Genomic DNA, 14451 nt, shown 5'->3' with positions numbered 1-14451 from the left:
ATATAGAGGTAATGTTACAGCCCTCTGGACTCAGATATAGAGGTAATGTTACAGCCCCAACTGGACTCAGATATAGAGGTAATGTTACAGCCCCCCCGGACTCAGATATAGAGCTAATGTTATAGCCCCCCCCCCCCGACTCAGATATAGAGGTAATGTTACAGACCCCTGGACTCAGATATAGAGGTAATGTTACACCCCCCTGGACTCAGATATAGAGGTGATGTTACAGCTCCCTGGACTCAGATATAGAGGTAATGTTACAGCCCCCTGGACTCAGATATAGAGGTAATGTTACAGCCCCCTGGACGCAGATATAGAGGTAATGTTACAGCCCCCTGGACGCAGATATAGAGGTAATGTTAAACCCCCCGGACTCAGATATAGAGGTAATGTTACAGCTCCCTGGACTCAGATATAGAGGTAATGTTACAGCCCCAACTGGACTCAGATATAGAGGTAATGTTTTCAGCCCCCCCCCCTGGACTCAGATATAGAGGTAATGTTACAGCCCCCTTGACTCAGATATAGAGGTAATGTTACAGCCCCCTGGACTCAGATATAGAGGTAATGTTACAGCCCCCTGGACTCAGATATAGAGGTAATGTTACAGCCCCCCCCCCGGACTCAGATATAGAGGTAATGTTACAGCCCCCTGGACTCAGATATAGAGGTAATGTTACAGCCCCCTGGACTCAGATATAGAGGTAATGTTACAGCCCCCTGGACTCAGATATAGAGGTAATTTTACAGACCCCTGGACTCAGATATAGAGGTCATGTTACAGCCCCCTGACCTCAGATATAGAGGAAATGTTAAGCCTCCCCTGGACTCAGATATAGAGGTATTGTTACAGCCCCCCCCGGACTCAGATATAGAGGTAATGTTACAGACCCCTGGACTCAGGTATAGAGGTAATGTTACAGCCTCCCCTGGACTCAGATATAGAGGTAATGTTACAGCCCCCTGGACTCAGATATTGAGGTAATGTTACAGACCCCTGGACTCAGATATAGAGGTAATGTTACAGACCCCTGGACTCAGGTATAGAGGTAATGTTACAGCCTCCCCTGGACTCAGATATAGAGGTAATGTTACACTCCATGGAAGTCACACACACACACAAAACATTAAGGCCAAAGTTTGTTGACAATTGGACAGATGGACAAAAGTAGAGTAATACTTTCACTACTGCACTGAGATCATCAGTACATTTATCATTTATGCTATCAGTTTTACAAACACATTTTCCCAGTTAGTTTTCTTCTGATTAATCAGGCTGTATGTTTAACCCTCACTGTCATTTTCTTCCCAGTGTAGATATGATGTTAATATTCAGCAAATTGTCTTTTGTATTATTTTATTATTGTATTATTTTCCAGCGTGTGTTTGTGTGGGACCTAGACGAGACCATCATCATTTTCCACTCTTTGCTCACAGGGAGCTTCTCCACCCGATTTGGCAAGGTACAAAACAGTCAACATACATTCATGTGACATGGTGAATATTCTCTCTGTATCAGTATTTGCTGGTTTATTGAACTAATAATCCTTGATGAGATGAACTATGCACTTTCAGTTCGAGGTGAATTCTAACTTCCAGTGAAGTGTTGTCTTAGTCACACATTGATGTCAATGGGACTAAGCGGAAATTCTGCTCATGTGAAAGTTAGGATTCATTTGTTGAAACGTAACTCTTTTAGTAGTGTTGTTTGTCCTTTGCTCTCTCCTTGACTTTTCACACGCTTGGTGTTTTCCTTCTCTACCCTGTTGTCTCTTTATATAACCCAGTGGACTTGTTTGGCCAACCCACGTCCCACTGTTTGATTGACAGCTGATTCACTTTTACATAATGGACAGGCAGCTGATGACGGGAACAATAGTAATGGTTCTTTTGGCCGTGACTGTGTTTTGAATTCTCACTGTCCCTCTGCGGTTTGCCGTGATGTAAACAAGGAGCCAGGGAGTGATTAGTGAGAAGAAAATAGAGTAGTGAGAGGAAGAGAGAGAGTATTGAGAGGAGAAGAGAGTGGAGGAGGGAGGAGAAAGGTGGAGAGAGTAGTGAGAGGAGGAGAGAGGTCGAGAGAGTAGTGAGAGGAGAAGAGAGTAGTGAGAGGAGGAGAGGAGAGAGGAGTGAGAGGAGAAGAGAGTAGTGAGAAGAGAGAGAGGAGGAGAGCAGTGGAGAGAATAGTGAGAAGGAGGAGAGCGTAGTGAGAGGAGGAGAGGAGGAGAGCATAGTGAGAGGAGAAGAGAGAGAGGATGAGAGTAGTTAGAGGAGGAGAGAGAGGAGAGAGTAGTGAGAGGAAGCCCAAGCCTTCCCCATTTCTCCTTCTCCCAAATCTGCTCAGCTGATGTTCTGAATGAGCTGCAAAATCTGGACCCCTACAAATCAGCCGGGCTAGACAATCTGGACCCTTTCTTTCTAAAATTATCTGCCAAAATTGTTGCCACCCCTATTACTAGCCTGTTCAACCTCTCTTTCTGAGATTCCCAAAGATTGGAAAGCAGCTGCGGTCATCCCCCTCTTCAAAGGGGGTGACACTCTTGACCCAAACTGCTACAGACCTATATCTATCCTACCATGCCTTTCTAAGGTCTTCGAAAGCCAAGTCAACAAACAGATTACCGACCATTTTGAATCTCACCATACCTTCTCTGCTATGCAATCTGGTTTCAGAGCTGGTCATGGGTGCACCTCAGCCATGCTCAAGGTCCTAAATGATATCTTAACCACCATCGATAAGAAACATTACTGTGCAGCCGTATTCATTGATCTGGCCAAGGCTTTCGACTCTGTCAATCACCACATCCTCATCGGCAGACTCGACAGCCTTGGTTTCTCAAATGATTGCCTCGCCTGATTCACCAACTACTTCTCTGATAGAGTTCAGTGTGTCAAATCGGAGGGTCTGCTGTCCGGACCTCTGGCAGTCTCTATGGGGGTGCCACAGGGTTCAATTCTTGGACCGACTCTCTTCTCTGTATACATCAATGAGGTCGCTCTTGCTGCTGGTGAGTCTCTGATCCACCTCTACGCAGACGACACCATTCTGTATACTTCTGGCCCTTCTTTGGACACTGTGTTAACAACCCTCCAGGCAAGCTTCAATGCCATACAACTCTCCTTCCGTGGCCTCCAATTGCTCTTAAATACAAGTAAAACTAAATGCATGCTCTTCAACCGATCGCTACCTGTACCTACCCGCCTGTCCAACATTACTACTCTGGACGGCTCTGACTTAGAATACGTGGACAACTACAAATACTTAGGTGTCTGGTTAGACTGTAAACTCTCCTTCCAGACCCATATCAAACATCTCCAATCCAAAGTTAAATCTAGAATTGGCTTCCTATTTCGCAACAAAGCATCCTTCACTCATGCTGCCAAACATACCCTTGTAAAACTGACCATCCTACCAATCCTCGACTTTGGCGATGTCATTTACAAAATAGCCTCCAATACCCTACTCAACAAATTGGATGCAGTCTATCACAGTGCAATCCGTTTTGTTTTACTCCATGTGTAACTCTGTGTCGTTGTATGTGTCGAACTGCTTTGCTTTATCTTGGCCAGGTCGCAATTGTAAATGAGAACTTGTTCTCAACTTGCCTACCTGGTTAAATAAAGGTGAAATAAAAATAAAATAAATAAATAGTGAGAGGAGAAGAGAGAGGGGATGAGAGTAGTGAGAGGAGGAGAGAGTAGTGAGAGGAGAAGAGAGAGGAGAGAGTAGTGAGAGGAGAAGAGAGGATGAGAGAGTAGTGAGAGGAAGAGAGAGAAGAGGAGAGGAGAACAGAGTATTGAGAGGAAGAGAGAGAAGAGGAGAGAGAGGAGTAGAGGAGAAGAGATTACTGAGAGGAGGAGAGGAGAAGAGAGTAGTGAGAGGAGGAGAGGGGAAGAGAGTAGTGAGAGGAGGAGAGCGTAGTGAGAGGAGAAGAGAGAGAGGATGAGAGTATTGAGAGGAGGAGAGGAGAAGAGAGTAGTGAGAGGAGGAGAGCGTAGTGAGAGGAGAAGAGAGAGAGGATGAGAGTAGTGAGAGGAGGAGAGAGTAGTGAGAGGAGAAGAAAGGAGGAAAGGACAAGAGAGTAGTGAGAGAGAAGAGAGAGAAGAGGAGAGAGAGGAGTAGAGGAGAAGAGATTAGTGAGAGGAGGAGAGAGACAAGAGAAGAGAGGCGGAGAGAAAGGAGGAGAGGAGAAGAGAGTAGTGAGAGGAGAAGAAAGGAGGAAAGGACAAGAGAGTAGTGAGAGAGAAGAGAGAGAAGAGGAGAGAGAGGAGTAGAGGAGAAGAGATTAGTGAGAGGAGGAGAGAGACAAGAGAAGAGAGGCGGAGAGAAAGGAGGAGAGGAGAAGAGAGTAGTGAGAGGAGAAGAGAGAGAGGAGAGGAGAGAGAGTAGTGAGAGGAGAAGAGAGTATTGAGAGGAAGAGAGAGAAGAGGAGGAGAGGAGAATAGATTAGTGAGAGGATGAGAGAGAGGAGAAGAGAAGAGAGGCGGAGAGAAAGGAGGAGAGGAGAAAAGAGGCGAAGAGAGAGAAGAGGATAAGAGAGTAGTGAGAGGAGAAGAGAGAGGAGGAGAGAGGAGAAGAGAGTAGCGAGAGGAGGAGAGCATAGTGAGAGGAGAAGAGAGTAGTCAGAGGAGAAGAGAGCAGTGAGAGGAGAAGAGAGAGGAGGAGAGAATAGCGAGAGGAGAGAGGAGGAGAGAGTTGTGAAAGGAGAAGAGAGATGAGGTGAGAGAGTAATGAGAGAAGAAGAGAGTAGAGAGAGGAGAATAGAGAGTAGTGAGAGGAGGAGAGAGTAGTGAAAGGAGAAGAGAGAGGAGGAGAGAGTAGTGAGAGGAGAAGAGAGAGGAGGAGAGTGTAGTGAGAGGAGAAGATAGTAGAGGGAGAGAGGAGAAGAGAGTAGTGAGAGGAGGAAAGGAAGAGAGAGGATGAAAGAGTAGTGAGAGGAGGAGAGAGAGGAGGAAAGGAAGAGAGAGAGGATGAGAGAGTAGTGAGAGGAAGAGAGAGTAGTGAGAGGAGGAGAGAGTATTAGACCTAAGCGCTTCACCATTTTTGCACGACCTTGTTTCTTTTTCTTTGTATCGTCCGGGGGAAAGGAGAGGGTGGAAGGTTTGACGTTTGACTGATGTGCCAAATTCCTGATTCCACCCAGCAGCTTCCCAGCTGAATCGACAAACTTTAATCCGACATGCTCTGACATCAAAACTCAGACATGTAAGATAGGGAAAGAAAGTTGTTAGGGAGGAAGGGGGTGGAGGGGGAACATTTCTCAAATCTCCAAAAAGATTTCGACCAAAGTTGAGAGTGTATAGGCCTAGTGGGATTATGTACAAACCAGGAATTGGTTTTCAATTATGTAGGAGCGAGTTTGAAACGTCTTTCTCACAATAATGCTCACTGTCAGACAACGACCAATGTTTATGTTAGCTCAGGTTTCCCTCTCTTGAAGAAAAAGGACCCCAATTCATCTTCCAAATGTAATGGCGTGTCTAGTCCAGACGGACTATAAATCATTCCCCATGACAGTCATTGTGGTATGACCAAACTCATTGAGGTAAACAAGTGTTGGGCCTGTGTTAAGGCAAGCAAGGCACGCTTGGACCCTGGAAGATGTGGAAAACAAATGGTCTCACTGAAAGAATGTTTTCACTGCCTTTGAAAAGCCGAGGAGAACTCTAGAGCACGTTAAGATTTTATTCTCTACGTTAGTGATCAGACGGCATCTCATTGATCATACGTCGGCTACGGCGCCGTACTCTTTCTCTCTCTGTCTTAGCGAATGAATTTCCTCTCTGCACGAAGACAAAAGTCCCCAAACGGGGGGTGGGATTGGGTGTTTTTCTCCTTTCTGATGTGTTCTTGTTCTCTGTGAATTCCTGCCTGTGATTAGCAGGAAGAGTAAAGCTGGAGCTCTTGTGTTTTTCATTGCTACCTCCCTCCGCATTCAAGAAGTATTCAAGAAGCCTTATGCTTAGCAGAGAGGGTGATTACGGATAATTACTCCATTTGAACAAAACACCTCCTCCGTCTCCTTCACCTTCCCTCATTCTCCTCCCGTCCCTCTATTTCTGCCCCCTCGCCTCCTCATTCACAATTGGAGGTGGGAAGAAGGCTGTCATCTTTCCAAACCCTAATCTGACACTCACCTTTGGCTGACGCCTCAGTCCTCCATTTCTGACACACTGCCAAGCTGTTGACGCACCGCCACAGTGCGAGTACAGCACACAGCAAGCTGCCCTGCCGGTGCCCAGACACTCCCCACAACAACACTGCACAGGAATGTTTTCTTGCAAACTGCTTCTCTGTTTCTTCTGCGGAAGATATATAATCATTTAGTAAAGTGCCTCTTCTTCATTCCTGAATTCTTAAATAACTGTGTGTCTGTGTATGTGTGACAGAGAGCGAGAGAGAGAGAGGTAAGGGTGCAGTTTAGTGGAAAGAATGATTGACAGAAATGTAATCAGATTTCCTGCTCAGGAGATAGAACCTGCCCTGTCAATCAGAGAGAAGGACTGCCAGTGTCTTTAGAAGGTTGTTTGGACATAGGGAGAAAATAATGACTGTTAGATAGGCAGACTAAACACGGGCATAATTGCATACCAAAGCTCTTATGGCACCTCTGTTAGCTCTATTGATCTGAATGCCCATTCCCTCGGTGTAGATATAGAGTCAGGTTTGTTTGAAGCTTGGTGGTGTCCTGTTGATTTGATGGTGTATCGTGCAGAATATCAACAGCTCATTATGTTGAAGCCTTAACCAATATCACTGTTTCACTGACAACATTCATATATATTCATACAATATACACTGAGTATACAAAACATTAGGAACAACGTCCCATGACGTAGGACTGACCAGTTGAATCCAGCAACTCAATAATATGAAGGTGTTCCTAATGTTTTGTATACTCAGTGTATTTACACCATTATGCAAACCATCCTACCTATGTTAAGCCTAAGAACACAGACATGTATTTCTCCTGAGATGAACAATGACCTGGAAGTACAAGAGTCCTCTTAAACACGTGTAAACAAGTGGTCCATGAAGCAGGAAACCTAATTTCCACTTAAATCAAATGTTCACCTACAGTAGTTATGCATTGGTGGGAAAGGGCTCTATTCAATCAAATCAAGTTTATTTGTCACATGCGCCAGATACAACAGGTGTAGTAGACCTTACAGTGAAATGCTTACATACAGGCCCTAACCAACAGTGCAATTTTTAAGTAAAAAATTGGTATATGGTGAACAATATATAAGTAAAGAAATAAAAACAACAGTAAAAAGACAGTGAAAAATAACAGTAGCGAGGCCATATACAGGTGGTACCGGTACAGAGTCAATGTGCGGGGTCACCGGTTAGTCGGGCTGATTGAGGTAATATGTACATGTAGGTATAGTTAAAGTGACTATGTATAGATGATAAACAGAGAGTAGCAGCAGCGTAAAAGAACACAATGCAAATAGCCCGGGTAGCCGGCAATGTTCCCACATTAGCAGAGACTGCATTCACGTTAACCGCTGTAGATGTCGGTTCAATAGGAAATGACCTATACATTTCAACAGTACAGATTGAATAGAGCCCTGAGTGAAAACGAAGCGTGGAAGTAGAGTTATGACAGTACATCCTGGTACACACAGCTGTATTAACCTTGTAATGTAATGTCTATGTGTCTCCTGTCAGGACTCATCCAAGGCAGTGTCGCTGGGCCTGTGGATGGAAGAGATGATCTTTAACCTGGCCGACTCACGACTATTCTTCAACGACCTGGAGGTGAGATTTATTTACCTAATGAATGACATTATCCATCATCCATACTCTTGCTTATTAGCCATCATTCATCAAACATATTATTGCTTATTAGATCCTTCCCCCATCACCTCCATCCTCACACCTCCATCCCCCATCCCTCATCCCTCCATCCCCCATCCCTCATCCCTCCATCCCCCATCCCTCCATCCCCCATACCTCCATCCTCCCACCTCCATCCCCCATCCCTCATCCCTCCACCCCTCATCCCTCCATCCCCCATCCCTCCATCCCCCATCCCTCGATCTCTCCATCCCCCATCCCGCGTCCCTCATCCCCCACCCCTCAATCTCACCATCCTCCATTCCTCCATCCCCATCCCTCATCCCTCCATCCTCCCACCTCCATCCCCATCCATTAGCCATCATCCATCATACATATTATTGCTTATTAGATCCATCCCCCATACCTCCATCCCCATCCCTCATCCCTCATCCTCCATCCCCCCATCCCTCATCCCTCATCCTCCATCCCCCCATCTCTCCATCCTCCAACCCCCATCCCTCCATCCCCATCCCTCATCCCTCATCCTCCATCCCCCCATCTCTCCATCCTCCAACCCCCATGCTCATCCCTCCATCCCCCATACTCCCACAAACGCAAGGCTGCAGTTAGAGCTCAGTTTTTCCTGGTCAGGTCATATGGCCTGTCAAATAGGCCTGTCATCAACTACCAAATAGGCATAGGTTATCAACTATCAAATAGGCCTGTTATCAACTGTCAAATAGGCCTGTTATCAACTATCAAATAGGCCTGTTATCAACTATCAAATAGGCTGTTATCAACTATCAAATAGGCCTGTTATCAACTACCAAATAGGCCTGTTATCAACTATCAAATAGGCCTGTTATCAACTATCAAATAGGCCTGTTATCAACAATCAATAGGCCTGTTATCAACTATCAAATAGGCCCGTTATCAACTACCAAATAGGCCTGTTATCAACAATCAATAGGCCTGTTATCAACTATCAAATAGGCCTGTTATCAACTATCAAATAGGCCTGTTATCAACTATCAAATAGGCCTGTTATCAACTATCAAATAGGCCCGTTATCAACTACCAAATAGGCCTGTTATCAACAATCAATAGGCCTGTTATCAACTATCAAATAGGCCTGTTATCAACTATCAAATAGGCCTGTTATCAACTATCAAATAGGCCTGTTATCAACTATCAAATAGGCCCGTTATCAACTACCAAATAGGCCTGTTATCAACAATCAATAGGCCTGTTATCAACTATCAAATAGGCCTGTTATCAACTATCAAATAGGCCTGTTATCAACTACCAAATATGCCTGTTATCAACTATCAAATAGGCCTGTTATCAACTATCAAATAGGCCTGTTATCAACTATCAAATAGGCCTGTTATCAACTATCAAATAGGCCCGTTATCAACTACCAAATAGGCCTGTTATCAACAATCAATAGGCCTGTTATCAACTATCAAATAGGCCTGTTATCAACTATCAAATAGGCCTGTTATCAACTATCAAATAGGCCTGTTATCAACTATCAAATAGGCCTGTTATCAACTATCAAATAGGCCTGTTATCAACTATCAAATAGGCCTGTTATCAACTATCAAATAGGCCTGTTATCAACTATCAAATAGGCCCGTTATCAACTATCAAATAGGCTGTTATCAACTATCAAATAGGCCTGTTATCAACTATCAAATAGGCCTGTTATCAACTATCAAATAGGCCTGTTATCAACTATCAAATAGGCCTGTTATCAACTATCAAATAGGCCTGTTATCAACTATCAAATAGGCCTGTTATCAACTACCAAATAGGCACGAGATCATCGGCCATCTCTGGTGAGTGAGCTGCACATCATTGGGTGAGTCAGTGAAACTGGACAGCATTTTTAGGACTATCCTCCTCATATTGTACAATATGTGTCTCCGCACACCTGGGCTACTGATGGATTTAAGACAAGTTTGTTTTTATTGATCTCAGATTCTCAGTTTGTAAAATTTGTGAGATATTAAAAAAGATTCTGCTAAAGACAGCAGTCATCTAAAATGATGTGGAATTGCATGAAATGCGTTCATTAAAGGACCGTAAGCTTCAAAAGGTTTTCCTCATGTTTGCACCTTCTGCAAGTGCCTCTACTCTACTGCTCATTTCCAGCACGCAAAAGTGAGGTAAATGCATGCAAGGCTTTATTATAAAGTTTATTAAAAAAAATGTTTATATACATTCCTGTACCTCAAAGGCCCCCAGGTCACCCCCCTCTCAGCTACCTTTTTGTTCCGGCACCTCCCTATTTACAAATGAACCACTGGATATACATTGTATATTCCAGTTGAAAGCCTAACTGTTAAAGTGAATTTGGGATAGGGTTAAACTTATGTATTTTTACCAGCATGAACGACATGTAAGCTTTTCTCTGTGCATTCCACTGCCTTGTTCTGACAAAGACGAGGATTCAATTGGGCTTGTGGGGAGAAGGAACACTGTGAGTTGTTAATTGTAGGTGTGTGTCTGTCTCTGAAAGGAACATTTGTTGTGGGGAGAAGAAACACCTGAGGGGAGGACGGCTGACCAACCCCTCTTTTAAAGTTCCTTCTTTTTGCCCGTCTCTGTAGTTCCTCATGCACACAGTTCGCCTATAGTGGCGGCCATCTTTGTTAGTCGTGTGCTGTGGTTGATTTATGGAGGAATCTTTCTACAGGTTTGGAAGCTGCTAATAGAGAGATGATAGATGCCACAGGCTAAGTGAGCTGTAGGCAATGAAGACATAAGAGCTCTACCGCAGTTGCACTGCTTCTTGATGAAACAGAAGAAAATAGTAGTTAATTTAACTAGCTCCTGTGAGAAGTCAGAAACATGTAATATTTCTAATTTTGCACAGATAGCTCTGTCTATATTCATCATCGAAACCCAGCCCTACATAGCCAGATATGTACTTCTCTGTCCACGGCCATTCATGTCGTTAAATCAATTTAGCTTGGGAGGTGTTGAGATGTACTGGGGTCTAGAGCTGCCTCATAAAACCCTAGCTTAGCCTGTTGTGGGTCGTGTTAACGATTCCCTCTGTGTCTGGGGGAGCTGGGTCGCAGCATTGGAGGAGCATTACGGCAGTATTGGGGAAGGAGTGAGGCTGAGATGTAAGAGCGTGATGAGGTAGCGTCTTCCTGTGTCTCAGGCCGGTTGAAAGGCGATAGCGCGGCCTGTCAGTCCGGTGTAGCCGTGTGGGAGAAGAGGTAGGAGACAGTAGTTACTGAAGTAGGAGTCAGGGAATTAAAGAAGGGAAGAGATGAGAATAGCAGATCTGAAGTGGAGATTCAAAGGGATTTGGTGGAGAGGTGGGAGGATAGTGCGTGTATTGTAGTGGAGCACCATGGGAAAGTCATTTTCAAGTATTGTCTGAGGAAGAAACTTAGCTGTTTTTCCACAGTAGTTTGTACCTTGTAACAGCTTCTAGCAACTTCCACAGAAATCCATTTACATCCAGTATACTGTAGTATACAGTATTAATATTATATACTACAGTATATTTAATACTACAAAAATCCTGTATTTAATGGACATAGATCTGAAGGTTCTTTGGCAGTTGGTAAAAGAGGTTGAAATGGTGTAAATCTTAGTGGGGTTTATTAGTGGAGTCTGGTGGTGTCAGGTGGTGTTGGTACGCTGCCATACTGGCGCCTGAATGTCTCAGCAGCTTATTTCCGCCTCCCTGTTGTCTTTTGTTTTCTTCTCTTTTTTGTTCTATCGCTCCCTGAGGCTCCCTTAAGAAGAAACCTGCCCATGCACAGCTTTGAAACGGATCTCCTTCTCTAACATATCCACTATCTTTCCCTCTCCTTTCCCAGGAATGTGACCAAGTTCATATTGATGACGTGGCGTCAGACGACAATGGGCAGGACCTGAGGTACTGTACAGCTTTTCATCTTGAACTTAGCTCGCCCCACACTTAAACCAGCACTGAGAGGCTTTACAAAAGGATCAGTGGAGGTATATTGAAAATATGTCCTGCTCTCTTCCTCGAAAACAAGGCTCTCTCTCTCTCTCTCTCTCTCTCTCTCTCTCTCTCTCTCTCTCTCTCTCTCACTCTCTCTCTCTCTCTCTCTCTCTCTCTCTCTCTCTCTCTCTCTCTCTCTCTCTCTCTCTGGCAACACAATATTAACAATATCATCCTTCTTCAACATCTAATCAAAATAACACATTCTCTCTGTCTCCCTCATTCCAGAAATGTAACTACATAAATTGATGAAGAATTTTAGGATAGGTTTCAAATGAATATTTCAGAAAGTGCTAGATGTTTCTCAAATGCCTAACAGTATGTGCATTCCTTCCCCCATTTTTGAGTGCTTTCAGGCATGTTACTCTTTTCAATATGTATTAACTTAACTGGATGGGCATACTACACGTTCTCCCACTTATATATAACACGCCTCTAATATTGATCTGTTGTGTATTGTGTTAAAATTCAAATTCAGTCTTGTTTTATCCATGCATGGTCTCACCCTCACCCTCACTCTCTTTATTATAGGATTTTAGATGTCAAAAACAATATGTCTGTTCCCGTCCAGGTTCCCACTGGAAAAAGGTTTTGCATAATGCATTCCTCTATTATTCTTTACACCAGCTACTTCAGTAATTCTATTATACTCCTCCATGTATCTACAGGCACTGGTCAAGTCCCACTGAGACTGCCACCAAATATCAACCAGAGTTGTACATTGATCTGACCATAGCCCCCCGACACATAAACTACTGCAGCATAAATACTGGAGGCTGAGACAGGAGGGGTCAGGAGACACTGTGGCCCTCAACCAGAGTTGTACATTGATCTGCCCATAGCCCAGGGCCATGCTTCTCTTTAATGCTCTCTTTTTGTTGTTTTCTTGCAGCACGTATAATTTTGGCACAGACGGTTTCCAGAGCCCTGCGGGGGCCGGTACTCTGTGCCTGGGCTCAGGTGTCCACGGTGGGGCTGACTGGATGAGGAAACTGGCCTTTCGCTACCGGAGGGTGAAGGAGATCTACAACACTTTTAAGAACAACGTGGGAGGTGGGTTCTGTTTGTGTGTGTGTGTGTGTGTGTGTGTGTGTGTGTGTGTGTGTGTGTGTGTGTGTGTGTGTGTGTGTGTGTGTGTGTGTGTGTGTGTGTGTGTGTGTGTGTGTGTGTGTGTGTGCGTGTGTGTGTGTGTGTGTGTGTGTAGGGTTGATCTTCTCTGGTGGTCAGCTGATATAAAATTCACAATGTAAGTTGAATTTGTTCGTGCTATATATAACCATGATCATAATGAATAATTGGTGTGTGATTGTGATTGTGTCAGGTTTGCTGGGCAGTCCCAAGCGGGAGGAGTGGCTGCAGCTACGGAGGGAGATGGAGGTTCTAACAGATCTGTGGCTGACTCAGGCTCTCAAGGCCTTGGCCCTCATAAACTCCAGGTTAGGACACCCCCCTTCTCAACTGCCCTAGATACTCCATTGTTTTAAGGTGGAGATATGATTATTCTGTCGTAGTCATGCACAATGCTCTTGGGTGGTCATCAATCAACAAGATAATTGGAAAAAACATGCTTATTTTATTTCACAATGTACACCATTTAAAACGGCCAAACTCCATTCACAACAGTATTCAGTTGGTAAGAGACAGACATTCAGTAAATACTAGGAATAGATTGTCCACCATCTATGTGTTATCCAGACAGAAAAGAGAAATAGGCAAAATAACATTTAGATTCAGAGCAAAAAAAAAGAAATTGAATAATTTCTCTGAGCAAACCAGAAACCTTTCAATATAACTTCAAACAATTCTTTACAAGCACTTAAATATAATGAATGTGAAGGTTTTGCAGGACTGTGGTAGATGAAGGAATCAATCGATCTGTTCAGACTGTCAGATTATTTATCTGGTCAGTATGGCAGTGTATTATGTTTGTTGTAACAGTGTGTTATATGTGAAAATGTGATCGCATTATAAATGGTATTTTAATGTTTAAGGACTCTTGGAAGATTAGTCCAAATGAAGACTAAAATAGATCCTAATCAAATCAAACGTCAGCTGTCAGAGCACGTTACTGATCTGTAAATAGCCCATCCAACCAACTACCTACCTCATCCCCATATTTGTTTTTATTTTTCTGCTTTTTTGCACACCAGTATTTCAACTTGCACATCCTCATCTGAACATCTATCACTCCAGTGTAATTTGCTAAATTGTAAATACTTCGCCACTATTGGCCTAATTATTTCCTTACCTCCTTACTTCATTTGCACACACTGTATACCGATTTTTCTATTGTGTTATTGACTGTACTTTTGTTTATTCCATGTGTAACTCTGTTGTTTTTGTCGCACTGCTTTGCTTGATCTTGGCCAGGTCGCAATTGTAAATGAGAATTTGTTCTCAACTGGTCTACCTGGTTAAATAAAGGTGAAATAAAATAAAAAAAATCTATATATGATTGAGCTAAATTCAGAAAATAGTAAACAATGTAAACAGTAGGTTCACTCAGAATAATATAGTTGGGTACAAATGATAAATGGATGGTACTCCAAATCTATTAAAGGGATACTGCGATATTCTGTTTTTCTACTTGCTCAGAGTCAGATTGTCATGTGTGCTCCCTCTCCGACCTCTAAGTCACCAGGCTGCACGTTATGGTGCACACCTGTCA

At 43.6% G+C, this 14451-nt stretch overlaps 1 protein-coding gene across 3 annotated transcripts in view; it reads left to right on the top strand.

Annotated features, from left to right (window-relative positions):
- Positions 1-14451, top strand: part of eya2 (EYA transcriptional coactivator and phosphatase 2) — a 57011-nt gene that overhangs the window by 39088 nt on the left and 3472 nt on the right. For all 3 annotated transcript variants that reach the window (XM_036984140.1, XM_036984143.1, XM_036984142.1), the window contains exons 9-13: positions 1383-1466; positions 7679-7768; positions 11635-11693; positions 12676-12836; positions 13105-13219. In XM_036984140.1, the coding sequence (XP_036840035.1) occupies positions 1383-1466; positions 7679-7768; positions 11635-11693; positions 12676-12836; positions 13105-13219 (509 nt within the window). The remainder of the gene's footprint in view (positions 1-1382; positions 1467-7678; positions 7769-11634; positions 11694-12675; positions 12837-13104; positions 13220-14451) is intronic.

Source organism: Oncorhynchus mykiss, chromosome 7, assembly GCF_013265735.2.
Source record: "Oncorhynchus mykiss isolate Arlee chromosome 7, USDA_OmykA_1.1, whole genome shotgun sequence".
Classification (NCBI taxonomy): domain Eukaryota; kingdom Metazoa; phylum Chordata; class Actinopteri; order Salmoniformes; family Salmonidae; genus Oncorhynchus; species Oncorhynchus mykiss.
The sequence above is the reverse complement of the archived record's forward strand: the minus strand, read 5'-3'. Positions and strand labels throughout refer to the sequence as shown.